Here is a 16,013-nt window from a genome sequence, read left to right on the forward strand (position 1 = left end):
TTGTTTTTTTTTAGGTCATTGCATTTCTCTAGGTACCCAACATCTAACCACTCAGAGAATACAGACATTGAAGGACCCCCAAAGTCCTCGTAACCTTAAACGATGCACTATTTTGGAACCCTGCGTCTCTTCTTCCTGTTAAGGATGAAGAGAAGGGGGGAGAAGGCCGTGCAGAAAAATGGTAATTTTCAAAACTTTATCTCGCTCTCTTTCTTTCTCTCTCTCTCTCTCTCTCTCTCTCTCTCTCTCATCAATTTCCAACTTTAGTAGGGACAACATGATTGTCTTTCTTTGATGGAGTGGCAATCAGCGGCTGTCAGTCCAGTGAATGAGACCCCCATTCCAGTTGCTAACCTTTTTGTCGATGGTTCCAGGTACTACACCCCAGATGGTAAGACATAGAGATCAGAGGATCAATTTCTATACAGATTCGAGATACGCTTTTTGGACTAGCACATGATTGTGGTCCTGTCTGGAAGGCAAGAGGGTTCTTGACTAGTTTGGGGAGGTCGGTGAAACGTGCGGGGTTAATAGAGCTGTTCATTGCCTTTTGCTTGCCACACGTGATAACCATTCTGAAGGGAAAGGCTCATACTACTGAGACGACTATGGAAGCCAATGGAAATGCCTTGGCAGATAGAGCTGCTAAGGAAGGTGCTCTGAGCCCTGTGACAGAGGCCCTGATGCTAGCCATCCCCTCTGAAGAAGCTGCAGTCCCAAGCGGAAGTGCAGGAAAAGAGGAGATGGATGGTTTTGGGGACTACACAGGGTCCAGATGACATCTGGGGTCTTGATGGTAAATGGTGTTTACCCAGATCCCTTTTTCCAATGATGGCCCACTCGACTCATTACCTTGGGCACCAGTCAAAGATGGTTATGTGTGCATAGGTGGAGGAGCATTGGATTGGCCCTGGCTTTACTACCCCAGCCCAGAAGGCACCCACCCAAACCGGAATATCCCTTTTAGCGCATTCAGATAGACTATATCACTTTGCCGGGGAACGAGCGTGTTTTGGTCTGTCCGGATATGTTTTCTGGGTGTCCAGAGGCTTGGTCCGTGCACAATGCCATTGCCACTGCCACCACGAAAAAGATCCTGTCTGAGATAGTTTGTCGCAAGGGGGCTGCCTGGAACGATCGAGTCAGATCACGGATCACACTTCACTGGTCAGATCTTTTTAGAGGTATGTACGGCGCTTCAGGGATTAGCGGTAAGGTTGAACGGCTGAATAGAAAGAGCCACGGCTCGAATGTTTTCTCATTGCTCTTTACCCCAACAGGAATGTCCCATGGGTTATCACCCTACAAAGTTTTGTTTGGGAGTCAACCAGAGCCTGGATTGTGCTTTCCTCAGCAGCTGTCATTTTTACATTCCCAGCTGACGGGGTGGGAGCAGTCCTGGCAACGGGAGCTCCAAAAGGTCCATCATAGGGTTCGGGAGTCTCTCCCGGACCCTGACACGATAACTGGTGTACATTCTGTCCAAGCAGGTGACTGAGTAAACGTCAAGGGACGGGATTGGAGCGGAGGAATTACCAGGTTCAGCTGACAACGCCGACTTCCTTGAGGTTCTGGATCCATGCTAACCACTGCAAAAAGCTGCTCAACTCCATCCAAGAATGATAATGAGGAGTATCGTTTTTTATTTACATATTTAGCAAGTGTGTTTTAGCAAGGGTAATGCATTTTCAGCTGGCCAAGATGGCAAACAGGTCTAATGGCTGGGTGTGCTCCAAACCCCCACCTAGCTATTACACCCCAACAATGGCAGACGTTCGTATCATCATGAAGACAACCAAGAGACACGTGTGCACTGAATTTAATGACACATTCCTAGAGGGTAACATCAGTTTCAGTTTTAATGTTAGCTCTGGCTCCTGTTCTTTTCTGGTCAATACAATTTGGGTATCGGGACAATCAGGTAGTCCACGGCTGGGCTTTAATTTTAGTTTTGGCACTGGAACTAGATTTGTAGGATCTACAACCTGTGGGACAGGTATAGCAGTCATCTCACCAATGAAACTCCGGGTGTTTTTACTGTAGGAGAAAATGGTACTAGATTTTCTGTTAGCTTCCAAGGGGGGTTTCTGTAGGGGAAGACTGCTGTTCCGGCATAGCAACACCAGTGATAAGGTCCAAGCCCATATGGATAAGGTAACTTCATTGCAAGGCAGAGCCAGAGCTATAGCTAACGAGGGTTGGAAACCTTTTAATGCTTTGGGAGGTTCTGGGGATTTTTTTGTTCTCCATTGGATCTTGGTTGAAGGAAATAGAAGTATATATACTTAGGTTGTTCTTGTTTCTATTCCTCCTATATGGTCCTGTTTTCTGGTCAACCGAGTCACCAAAGATCGAGCAGATGACTTCGTCCTGATTGCTGAGACGAGACGCCCCAAGATTCCGCCCCTGCATCCGGCGCCAAGGACTTCAGCCTGACCGCTGGTCAACGCATCCCATCGTCTCATGCCCTCCCTCTGAAGTCATCTCCCGAAGAACGGAACCCAAGTGTCGTTTCCTTTCGATGGATTGTTTTTACCCGTTATCTTTTTCTTTTTATAAACTTTTTGAAATGGATTGTTTTTATCGTGAGAAGAACTGTTCTGTTTTTTTTTTTGGAAGAAGAAGAAGAAGAAGATTCATCAAGGGACACATGGGAGCATATGACAAAGAGGAGGGACTGTTGTGGAAATTTTGATAGACATATTCTTTAGTTTAAATAGTCATGATGTCTCCCAGTGTCGGTTTTACTGATAATCGCTATTCACAGCGATTGTCACTTTAACTGTCATTGTAGGAAAGACTTGCTGGTGAAAATCTTATGGTCACTATCAAAATTGGTTTATATATATGAATCATGTTTGATGGAAACCCACCAACAGGTAATGGAATACATGTTTATGGATTGACATGAATGAACAATGAAAAGCCATGTGCTTCCTGGCAGTTTAGTCTTTTGTTCACTCTTGTCCATCAATGGGCGTGTACTCCACAGCTTCTATTGTGCTTTTTGAATGTATACGTATCTGTGATTGGTGGCCATGAAGCCACTCCCTGTAACTCACTTACTTGCTGTAAATAAACAAGCCCTGCTCAGAACAGATCAGAACTCAGAAGGAGGCACACACACTCACACTCTCACACACACACACACACAGACACAAGCTCACATAACAGCTCACATAACAGCAGCTAACACATCATTCATCCATGAAGAGACACATAAACTCTCACACACAAACACTAGCTCTTATACACATGCACACACATACATATCCAATGGAGAGAGACCTGGCAGATGGCATCAAAATGACCCAGCGCGTCTGTTCCTTTCTTTATCGCCGAGTGCTTGGTAAATCGTTATGCAAAAGAGCGGGCCATTTGTACTTTTCAGTACGAGCCTATTTATTTTCCACGACACTGTCACGCAAACCAAATAACACTAATTTTTTTTTTTTTTTTTTTACCAAAGACATGTAGCAGAATGCATCTTAGCTTAAATTCATGAAGAAATTAGATTTTTAAAAAATTTTATTGGATAGGATTTATAGCAGAAATTTTAGTTTTTTTTTTTTTTTAATCTTTGTTTTCAAAGTTTTTCATCTTTTTTCGCTTATAACCCAATGGTGATTAAATACTACCAAAAGAAAGCTGTATTTGTGTGAAAAAAAATTAGAGATTTAATTTGCATAGAGTGTTGCATGACTGCGCAATTGTCAGTTAAAGTAGCGCAGTGCTGAAAAGCAAAAAAAATGCTCTGGTCATTGAAGGGGGTAAAATCTTCCAGAGGTCAAGTGCTTAAACAGAAACATGGAGGGTCACTTGTAATCTTTCCACTATAGCCTAATGCCTTGGGCTGCCCCTGTCTGGAATAACGTACATGATCGGTGAATGTGGTGAAGATATAACCCACAGAACGGTAATTGCTATTATCAGGCAGTTTACAGTAACAGCACAACAACAGCAATATTTATACCCAAGGCACATCGTCCTCATAAGTATGCAATAATGGTCTTTCCCATACTGCAGAGGATTGTCTTCAGTGTAACCATATGACATAAGTAGTAGAAGATTTGTATGTATGTGCCCCATCTGTTAAGCCATGTGGACTTTACAAACAGTACAAGATGCCTACCGATAACATTTTACAGTTGGGCACAGATGTCTCCAGGAGTTATTAGTTCTCAAGAAATGCATTATAGACTGACAAATGGAACCACATGGAAAATGCAAAACTGCTAACTATATTCTTCTAAGGAAAAAAACTCTTGATCTGTTTTAAGAGAAATAGTCACAGGTTCTGCAGATGTGATCATCCATGACTTGCATTTCGAAAAAGAGTATTAACATAAAAAGATTAGATTTGTTGGAGCGCATTCATTACAGGGCATTGGTGCGAACACATGCATCGTTTTCTTGGATTTGTAGATATTCATAGATATTCAATGACAGTTTATGGATAATTCGGGCAGTGATTTCATATGTATACAATCAAAAAGAAACAAAAAAAGGGCGCACTGACCTAGCGCATTATCCTCAATAATAGGCTTTATTAGTACAACATGTAAAATGGCTACTCACAAAGGTAGAAAATAGTCATATCAAGCTCAATAAACAGGCAAAAAATTTGGGGGACTATACCCATGTATTTCTAAAGCTGCTGCAGCTATGAACCAAAAGACATGTATATCAAAAAAGAATAGCGCGCAAATGCAAAAGAAATAACTACCAAATCTGAAGACAATCCATAAATAAAAATGGGGGTTTGGTCCCACCATATGGCCATATCGTGCTCAAGCCCACTACTGCGTCAAAGTACCCCATTATCAGTGGGTCCTACACTATCCATGAAAAAGAGATGAATCCAGCCTAACCCTTGGAGATAATACTCCTTGCTGGGAAGGATGTGCAAATGCACTACAGGGGACTCCTCCTATATCCACTTGATGGTGGACACTGATTGAGTACAGGTGTGTGTGGGGGGGTGGGGAGGGTTGCTCAACCTCGATAGTCTGGTCAGACCAAATACATAATAAACAGGCAAAAAATTTGGGGGAGCATACCCATGTATTTCTAAAGCTGCTGCAGCTATGAACCAAAAGACATGTATATTAAAAAAGAATAGCGCGCAAATGCAAATGTATTTGGTCTGACCAGACTATCGAGGTTGAGCAACCCTCCCCACCCCCCCCCCCCCCCACACACATCTGTACTCAATCAGTGTCCACCATCAAGTGGATATAGTAGGAGTCCCCTGTAGTGCATTTGCACATCCTTCCCAGCAAGGAGTATTATCTCCAAGGGTTAGGCTGGATTCATCTCTTTTTCATGGATAGTGTAGGACCCACTGATAATGGGGTACTTTGACGCAGTAGTGGGCTTGAGCACGATATGGCCATATGGTGGGACCAAACCCCCATATCAAGCTCAATCCCTGCAATGTTAGGAATAGTCCATGCATTAGTCCATAATCCTGTTAAGATGACACCTGACGCATTTCGAGAGTCAGCCTCTTCCTCAGAGCCCTTAGGAAACGCGTCAGACGTCATCTTAACAGGATTATGGACTAATGCATGGACTATTCCTAACATTGCAGGGATTGAGCTTGATATGACTATTTTCTACCTTTGTTTGTGAGTAGCCATTTTACATGTTGTACTAATAAAGCCTATTATTGAGGATAATGCGCTAGGTCGGTGCGCCCTTTTTTGTTTCTTTTTGCCTGCAGTACTGTTGGACTACTCCAGTCCTTTTTGGGCAGCAAGACTCTAGCCATCCGAGACGCCACATGTGAGTCCCGTAGGAAGTGTAGTCGGGGAGCTTGGATTCTAAGCGCAGGAGAGAGGTGGTATCACCATATTGTTTTGGAGCAATTTCATATGTATACCCCCCTCCCCCCAAGTCTGTTGGCCACCCATTGTCAGGCAATTGCCCAAGCAGGCAGGTTGGAAGACTTACTGGTTCTCCTGATAAGTCGGTTCTTAGTTTTACTCTCTATTCCACCACCTTTCCTATCCATAGGAGCTATATGTAGGCTTGACAAAGAGTTTGTAGCACATCCCATTAGATTGTAAGCTCTTCTGAGCAGGGCCTTCTTAATCCTCTTGTATTTTAGTGTATTGTATATGTATTGTCTCCCTCTAATATTGTAAAGCACTGCGTAAACTGCTGGCGCTATAGAAATCCTTAATAATAATAATAATATTAATAAAAATAATAATAATAATTCTAGAAACTGTTTGTACTAGAGGCAGTTAGTTAACCTCTTCCCGCCCGCCCGCCGTCTATTTGTGTGGCTCTCCTGCGCAAACCGACGTAGACCTACGTCGGTCGCGTGCCTGCAGCTAACGGGCGAGTGTGAGACGCCGGCGGCGCGCTCCCGCCCCCACTGGGAAGCGGGGAAAACGATGCACGGGGCAGGCGGCTCTGATTGCTACCTGAGTGCCGGTTCACACTTGTGCGGCTTGCGAGATCGCATGTAATTCGGAGCGCACTGCTCGCACATGAAGCATTTTTTGAGCCGCCTCAGAATCGGATCGCACAGTGGTTCACACTTGTGCGATCCGATCCTGTGCGAACTGTCAGATCGCACTGCGATATGCGATCAAACTGGGGGTGTTGTTAACATTTAATTGACACCCCCTGCGTATCGCATATGGCATTGTGAACTGCCAGATGTGCGGATGGGATGCGGGATCACGCTGCATATTCGCAGCGTTCCCTCATCGCACAAATGTGAACCGGCACTGACACCCGTGATCGCTCCCCGCTGAGAGAGAAGAACACAGCCAACCGATCTTCTCTCTGAAATGATCAGAGTGTCTGTGATTCTGCTATATAGGATCACAGGTCTCTGATCATTTCACAAGCCACGCCCCCCCCCACAGTTAGAAATACTCCCCCAGGCTCACATTTAACCCCTTGATCACCCACAGTGTTAACCCCTTCCCTACCAGTGTCATTATTACAGTAAAAGTGCATATTTTTAGCACTGATTACTCCCAAAAGTGTCAAAAATGTCAGTTAGGGGTCCGATCTGTCCGCCGCAACGTTGCAGCCCCCGCTAAAAATCGCAGATCGCCACCATTACTAGTAGAATAAATAAATAAATAAATAAAAATGACATAAATCTTTCCCGTAGTTAGTAGACGGGATAACTTTTGCGCAAACTAATCAAAATACGCTTATTTACCAAAAATATGTAGCAGAAAACAAAGTGGCTTAAATGTTAAAAAATTTAGATTTTTACTTTTTTTTTTTGAGAATGTCATATAGCAGAAAGCGAAAAATATTGTTTTTTTCACAATTGTCGCTCTATTTTTGTTTATAGCGCAAAAAAATAAAAAATCGCATGGGTGATAAAATACCACCAAAAGAAAGCTCTGTTTGTGGGAAAAAAGGACATCAATTTTATTTATTTAGGTACATGGTCGCACGGCCGTGCAATTGTCCGTTAAAATAACACAGTGCCGAATCGCAAAATATGGCCTGGTCATTAAGGGGGAAAATCTTTTGGTCCATAAGTGGTTAATACCAAAACACCAGGATGGACCAAGGCAGGAGAGGCATCTGCCTAAAAGTGCTGCTCCTTCCCTTGCTGCCAGGCCGGTAAGAGAGTTCAGCGTGCTTCGCGAATGCGCAGTAGGGATCCGGCTGTGAAGCCGCAAATAGCAGCAGCAGCACCTGACATCTGATGGAAACTTGTCCCAGATTCCAGGACAGGTAAGTGTCCTAATATTAAAAGTCAGTAGCTACAGTAGGTGTAGCTGCTGACTTTAAATTTTTGGAGGGGGGCAGAACTCTGCTCTAAGTGCTTCTGTTTCCACCACATCTCTTATCCATGTTCAGCACAGTACATGAACAAGCTGTCAAACTGACAGCTCATTTTCTGCAGATTACACGGACTGGAAGGACAAGGTCGTTAATGCTACAGCATACAAAAGCTGGACATTCACTTATAGATTTTTTTTTTCATTCCAACTGCAGGAACAGATTTGTCCATCTATGTTACACAGCGAAGATGGCAGAATCTCCTGCTGTGCTACTGAATCTTGACAGCCAGCCCTGCCAGCTGCCAAAATACCAAAACAGTGGCTGCATCTGATTCAATGCATGTACTGTTTGTCTGACAATTTTCAACTTAGGGATGATGAGACCCCGTTGTTAAAGGGGGCTTCCAGATTCTGATAAGCCCCCCCCCCCCCGACCCGCAAACCCCCACAAACACAGTCCAGAGGCCCTTGTCCCCTTCAACTTTGCCCCCTCCCCAAAGCTCCCATGTTGAGGGCATGTCGACTGGTATTGATCGGGGTTGGCGGGGGGGGGGGCGCTCGCTCGTCTTCTCCTTTTCTTGATTTGCCTAGGCTGCATGCTTCGATAAGTGTCTGGAATAGAGGGTCTGGGGGGACGCCATTTTTTTTTGCAAATTTTTTTTGCCGGCAATTCTTTTTTTTACTTTCAGCTTTTGACTCATCGGTTGTTTAGGACGTGGCGGCCGGCTATATACAGTGTTTTTGAAGGGGAAGAAACCTACACACAAAACTGCATGCAAAAAAGTGTTCTTAAAAATGCACAACGCACGGCAAAACGTGCCTGAAAAACGCATCAACCACAAACGCATAGATATGAACCTAGACTTTAGGCTCCTTTCACATCAGTGTGTCTTCAAAGCCACATGATTCCAAAAGTGCTAATTTGGAGTGACATTTGGAGTGATTTTGATTCGACTTTACATTATATGGAACAAAGTTGCATCAAAAGTCGTACCAAAGTAGCGCAGGCACCTTTTCAAAGTCACTGCAACTTTGAACGGGTGCAATTGAAAAGAATGTCTTGCGGTTTGTCATGTGACTTTGATGTCCAAAGTGGCATGAAAAGTTGCACAAGTGTGAATGGACTCTTATTCTGAACAATCTTTAAGCTTGTAAACTTACTTCATGAAGATCCCCACGATGCATGTGTTAGCACCAATGTCCTGTGAGCGGGCACTGCTGTGTCACAAATTTCACAGAGCCCACCTTCTGTACTACAGAGATGCTGAGGGGAGGAGTTTCAGGAGGCGGATTCAGTGCAGGAATCATTGCCTGCAGGCAGAAAGGTACCATGGGACATGTAGTCCTTAGAAATGGAAAGTTAAAGAGGAAGTAAACCCTCCTCAGGAAGTTGTACCTATAGGTAAGCCTATATTAAGGCTTACCTATAGGTACTGTAAATATCTCCTAAACATGCACCGTTTAGGAGATATTTACCTTTAATGCAGCCAGTGACGTCACTGGCGCATGCGCTCTGAAGGAACGGCAGATCGTGCCGTTCCTTCAGAGCCCCGTGCCGTGACCGTCGGCTCCCGCGCGCGTGCGCGGGAGTGACGTCACCGCGGCTCCGGCTAATCAGAAGGCCGGATGCCGCGATCCCGGAAGACGGGCAACTATACATGTCGCCCGTTATACAGGTAAGCGGACGGCACGGCGGGGGCTCGTTCTAAGGTAAGTATTTCATAATGAGCTAGTATGCGATGCATACTAGCTCATTATGGGTTTCTCTTTCAGAATGTAAAGAAGAGAAAAAAAAAATTTCTCGGTGTACAACCTCTTTAACAGCAGAGGAGAAGATGCAAAGCATGAAGGTAATCCAGGGAGTTGTGGAAAGAGATGGCCAGCAGACAGGTAGGACTCATAACATGAAAGAAGATTTTTCGAATAATCTTATATTTGATTGTCAAATAGAACTAGTATTGTTATTACAATGCTGATGTTATAAAATTAAAGTGTATGCTGTGACTTTAGAACTTTAAATAAATAAGTCCACCACTGTCCACAAACCTTTCAAACAGCCTTTCCTCGGTTGCTGGTGTCTGCCCAGGGGCTTGAGTGACAGTTATATAATATCAGTTTATATTCAAAATTAGTTTAATTAGTATTTCTTATGTAGACATAAACACTTACAGAAAACTTTGGCCGAAAAATCCCAGAAATGTGGTTTTTTATCGTTTCAAGGGTTTGATTTCTTGCACTTTCCTTTTCCTGGAAAAAAAAAGAAAAACATTTGTCAGTCAGGCTACCTGATCATCAATGACTCAATCACACCATCCATATCCCATGTATTTTTGGAGTGTTTTGTATTCATGTAAAATATGTGGATCATTGAAATTCCATGGTTTCTTACAGGCCTAGTTCCCGCACTGCAACAGGAGAAAATTGCTTTGTGCACCGGTCCAAATCATTTAGTGGAGGGGGGATTATGGTGTGGGTTTGTTTTTCAAGGGTTTGGCTTGGCCCCTTAGTTCCAGTGAAGGGAACTCCTAAGGCGTCAGCATACCAAGACATTTTTGGACAATTTTCATGCTCCCAACTTTGTGAGAACAGTTTGGGGATGGCCCCTTCCTGTCCTAACATGACTGCACACCAGTGCACAAAGCAAGGTACATTAAGACATGGATGAGCGAGTTTGGGGTGGAGGAACTTTACTGGCCTGCACAGAGTCCTGGCCTCAACCCGAAAGAACACCTTTTGGACGAGTTAGAGTGGAGACTGCGAGCCAGGTCTTCTCGCCCAACATCAGTGCCTGATCTCACAAATGCGCTCTGGAAGAATGGTCAAACATTCCCATAGACACACTCCTAAACCTTGTGGACAGCTTTCCCAGAAGAGTAGAAGCTGTTATAGCTGCAAAGGGTGGGCCAACTCAATATTGAACCCTATGGACTAAGACTGGGATACCAATAAAGTTTTTGTGTGTGTAAAGGCAGGCGTCCCAATACTTTAGGTAATATAGTGTAAATACTAAATATATATATATACGGAAAGACACTTCGTAATACATTCGGTATAAAATGTATTAAAATCCAGAAAGCTCGCTCACCAAAGGAAAGATAAAATCTTGCATGTGCATCAATAATCCACAGGGGAATGTTCCCAACCATCATGATGGCTGACCTCCATGCTTGGCAACGTCACATGATCCAGCTCTACCCAAACGGTTTCATCGTAATGATGTCATGAGGGGTGCACGCCGGTTGGGTAGAGCTGGATCACGTGAGGTTGCCAGCCAAGCACGGAGGTTGGCCATCTTGATGGTTGGAAACATTTCCCTGTGGAGAATTGATGCACATGCGAGATTTTATCACTTTGGTGAGTGAGTTTTCTGGATTTTAACCGCTTGCCGACCGCCGCAAGTAGATTTACTGCGGCGGTCAGCCCCTGCCAGGCAGAGTGACGTTAATTAACGTCACTAGCCTGGGAGGGTCTGGGGAGCGAGCGCGCGCCCGCGGAGGCTCGCTCCCGCGCGGTCACGGACCCCCCCGCGCGTGTGACCAGCGGACCCGATGTCCGCCGGTCACTCGGCGATCGGCGGGGAAGAGGGAGAATGTCAGGCAGCTTGTGTAAACAAGCCACCTGTCATTCTCCTCACTGTAAAGACACTGATCACTAGAGATGTATAGAACTGTTCGCCGGCGAACAGTTCCCGGCGAACTTAGCATGTTCGCGTTCGCCGCTGCCGGCGAACATATGCGATGTTCGGTCCGCCCCCCATAAGACATCATCGAGGCAAACTTTGACCCTGAACTTTACAGTCAGCAGACACATTTCCAGCCAATCAGCATACCTCCCTCCCACACCCTCCCACCTCCTATAAATAAGCAAGGGCAGCATCCATCTTAGATCATTCTGAAGCAGTGTGTGTAGTGAGAGTAGGGAGAGAGCTGCTGCTGCTGCTGCTGCTGCTGCTGCTGTTAAGCTAGGGACAGTTAGTCAGTGTTCCTGGTCTTGCAGTGTTCTTGGTCCACTACTGCTGTAATATCAGCACCCCAAAAAGCCATTCTAAGGGCTGGTATTTGTGGTTTTTTTTTTTTTTATATATATATATATATATATATATATATACCTAGCGTCCCCAAAAGCCCTTTTAAGGGCTGGTAATTGAGTTGTTTCTTCTTATATATATATATATATATATATATATATATATATATCTATATCTATCTAGTGTCCCCAAAAGCCCTTTTAAGGGCTGGTAATTGAGGATTTTTTTTATTTATATATATATATATATATATATATATATATATATATATATATATATATATATATATATATATATATATATATATATATAGTGTCCCCAAAAGCCCTTTTAAGGGCTGGTAAGGTAATAGAGTTTTTTCTTTATATATATATCTATATATATCTATTGTACACTGCAGTTGCCTGCCCGCTGTGTGTGAGAGGCCACAGACCTACCACAGACTGTACTGTGTGCACACCACACTCATTTCGGGTGGCACAGGCACAGTACCTTGCATTTTAAAAAATATTTTTTTTTTCCTCTGTCATAATTGCAGTGAGTGCTGTGTCAGGTCCACAGAGTGCACTGTACCCACTGCAGTGCACTGCCCACCACTGATATATATATACGGTGGCACAGCATCTTGTTGCAATAAATTGAAAAAAAAAATATTTTTTATTATTGCAGTTGCCTGGGCTGCCAGTTACTGTCAGGTCCACAGAGTGTACTGTGCCCACTGCAGTGCCACTGTGTGCCCACCCACCACTGATATATAAGGTGGCACAGCAGCTTGCAAAGTAAAAAAAAATATATATATTTTTTAATTGCAGTTGCCTGGGTGCCAGTGACTGCTGTCAGGTCCACAGAGAGTGTACTGTGCCACTGCCCACCCACCACTGATATATAAGGTGGCACAGCAGCTTGCAAAGTAAAATAAAATATATATTTTTTAAAATTGCAGTTGCCTGGGTGCCAGTGACTGCTGTCAGGTCCACAGAGAGTGTACTGTGCCACTGCCCACCCACCACTGATATATAAGGTGGCACAGCAGCTTGCAAAGTAAAAAAAAATATATATTTTTTTAAATTGCAGTTGCCTGGGTGCCAGTGACTGCTGTCAGGTCCACAGAGAGTGTACTGTGCCACTGCCCACCCACCACTGATATATAAAGTGGCACAGCAGCTTGCAAAGTAAAAAAAATATATATATATTTTTTAAATTGCAGTTGCCTGGGTGCCAGTGACTGCTGTCAGGTCCACAGAGAGTGTACTGTGCCACTGCCCACCCACCACTGATATATATGCCTGCAAGAGAAAAAGCCAGCCGCAGAGAAGCCATATTCCTGAAAATATAAGAAAAATGCTGTTTTTTAGGGGTTCTGGACATGCTACAGAGCTGAAACTTGACAGGTACACTTTTTAGACCCCCCAGACACTAAATACAAAAAATGACATGCCTGCCTAAAAAAATGCCCGCTAAATGCCTGCAAGAGAAAAAGCCAGCCGCAGAGAAGCCATATTCCTGAAAATATAAGAAAAATGCTGTTTTTTAGGGGTTCTGGACATGCTACAGAGCTGAAAATTGACAGGTACACTTTTTAGACCCCCCAGACACTAAATACAAAAAATGACATGCCTGCCTAAAAAAATGCCCGATAAATGCCTGCAAGAGAAAAAGCCAGCCGCAGAGAAGCCATATTCCTGAAAATATAAGACAAATGCTGTTTTTTAGGGGTTCTGGACATGCTACAGAGCTGAAACTTCACAGGTACACTTTTTAGACCCCCCAGATGCTAAATCCAAAGAAATTTTTTATTTTTATTTTTTTTTAATTTTTCCAATAATTGGCTCTCTATCAAAAAATTATAATTTTTAAGAACTTTTTTTTGCGTGATCCCTCTCCGGCATGCCACAGTCCAGGTGTTAGTCCCCTTGAAACAACTTTTCCATCACTATTGTGGCCAGAAAGAGTCCCTGTGTGTTTTAAAATTCGCCTGCCTATTGAAGTCTATGGCGGTTCGCCCGGTTCGCCGGTTCGCGAACATTTGCCGATGTTCGCGTTCGCCGTTCGCGAACGGCGAATTTTAGGTTCGCGACATCACTACTGATCACATGGATCTACTATGTAGATCCGTTGATCAGTGTCCTTACAGCTCAAGCCACAGCCAATCACAGTAGAAAGCACGCCCCTAGGGACACACACAGCCCCTCCCTCCCAAATAAAGTTAACCCCTTCACTACCAGTGTATTTTTACAGTAACAGTGCATATGTATAGCACTGATTACTGTAGAAATGTCACTGGTAACCCCAAAAGTGTCAAAAATGTCAGTCAAGGGTCCGATCTGTCCGCCGCAATGTCGCAGTACCGCAAAAAAAAAATCGCAGATCGCCGCTATTACGCGTTAAAAAAAAAAACAACAAAAATGACAAAAATCTTTCCCTTTGTTAGTAAACGCGATAACTTTTGCGCAAACCAATAAAAATACGCTTTTTGCGATTTTTTTTACCAAACATAGGTAGGATAAAACAAATTGGCTGAAAATGTTAAAAAATTTTGATTTTTACATTTTTTGGGGGGGAATTTCATATAAAAAAATGTGAAAAATATTGCTATTTTTGCAAAATTGTCGCTCTTTTTTTGTTTATAGCGCGTGATCAAAAAATCGCACAGGTGATCAAATACCACCAAAAGAAAGCTCTGTTTGTGGGAAAAAAAGGACGTCAAATTCGTTTAGGTACAGTGTCGCACGACCGCGCAATTGTCCGTTAAAGTCACGCAGCGCCGAATCGCAAAATACCCCCTGGTCTTTTAGCAGGAAAATCCTCCGGGGCTTAAGTGGTTAATACATTTTGTACCGAAGGTATTACACTATGAAGTGTCTTTCCATTTATGAAGGAACGGTATATCCATTGAGGGCCATATGAAGTGGAATCTGTTTAAAAGTGGAAGAGGTAAAAGGTCAGGGACAGGTGTAGGAGAAAACACACCGGGGTGCGTGTCCCAATGGTCAGGTGCATGCAATAAATGATGTTCATAATATGGCAGTAGCACTGAGTGCAAACAACCAAGGATAGCATGATGGTGGTAATGGCCCAAAAAGTTTTGTATGGATGCTTGTGATACAGGAGAAAGAAATATATGTATACATAAATAATAAACAAATACATAGATGACAGATGATAGTTAATGCTGAAGCATTATACTCAAAAGTATCATTAGGAAACAATGATCAGTGGAGATTAATAGATCAGTATATGATCATATGAATACCATGATTGGCAACAGACAATTCTGCTAAAAAACGATATTTAAAACACATGCATAATCAGACATCAGTAATCAGTAGATGGTGTTACAAACTCATTCCCCCAGAAAGCTAAAGAGAGGAAGAATAGTGATTATGAACCTGTGCTGAGCTTTGCAGTATGAATGCTGCATGCTCACATCCAAATGTGTGCACGGAGCATCAGTGCACCGCAGAAGAACATAGGAAAAGGTACTCACAAGGGAGCCTTGGATGCTGCTGGGTGAGGATTTCTCTGACATCGGTGGGTACTTGCGAATCAAGGAGCGGATTCAGGAGGGTCCAGTGTTGTTACCAGCATTCCAAGCCGTATATTGTTGGCCTGGAACACACACACACACACACTTCTGGGTGGGCGGGGCTTGCGTTCCATGGCCTCAAAGGTTACTTCCGGGTGTACATAGATGTCACTTCCGGTTTTTCAAACTTTTTGGGCCATTACCACCATCATGCTATCCTTGGTTGTTTGCACTCAGTGCTACGCTACTGCCATATTATGAATATCATATTGCATGCACCTGACCATTGGGACACGCACCCCGGTGTGTTTTCTCCTACACCTGTCCCTGACCTTTTGCCCCTCCCAGGGCGGGGGCGGGATGGGCGGTGCCCACACCACTGGCTTTTCAGTTTCCTCAGTGTTTTAAAAAGTCCATTTTGGGACCTGGAGCCTGGAGATTTCTAAGTGATCTGGGTGGGATGGAATCTCCAATCCTGTGTCCAGATATTCAGAACAGCCAGCATAATAATTGGTCAGGTGTGCGCTGGGCTTTTAGTAGTAACCTGACCATGGTTCTGGGCTCCACCCGGCAGACAGGAGGTCTGGCCCAGGAGTCAGGAGGGCTCCACGTGGGAGTCAATGCAGCACGAGGCTGCGATCCGTGTGCACCCTGTTGGGTGCGCTAAGTCTGTAGGAGACAGACAAGAGCC

The 16,013-nt window shown here is 43.9% G+C and overlaps 1 protein-coding gene across 1 annotated transcript in view; it reads right to left on the reverse strand.

The window, feature by feature from the left end:
• FES (FES proto-oncogene, tyrosine kinase) overlaps window positions 1–16,013 on the reverse strand; it is a 344,941-nt gene that overhangs the window by 154,396 nt on the left and 174,532 nt on the right. The window contains exon 11 of the mRNA XM_082253226.1: window positions 9,939–10,016. Coding sequence (XP_082109352.1) covers window positions 9,939–10,016 — 78 coding nt within the window. The remainder of the gene's footprint in view (window positions 1–9,938; window positions 10,017–16,013) is intronic.

Source organism: Pelophylax lessonae (genome assembly GCF_965119305.1).
Source record: "Pelophylax lessonae genome assembly, chromosome: 4".
Taxonomy (NCBI): Eukaryota; Metazoa; Chordata; class Amphibia; order Anura; family Ranidae; genus Pelophylax; species Pelophylax lessonae.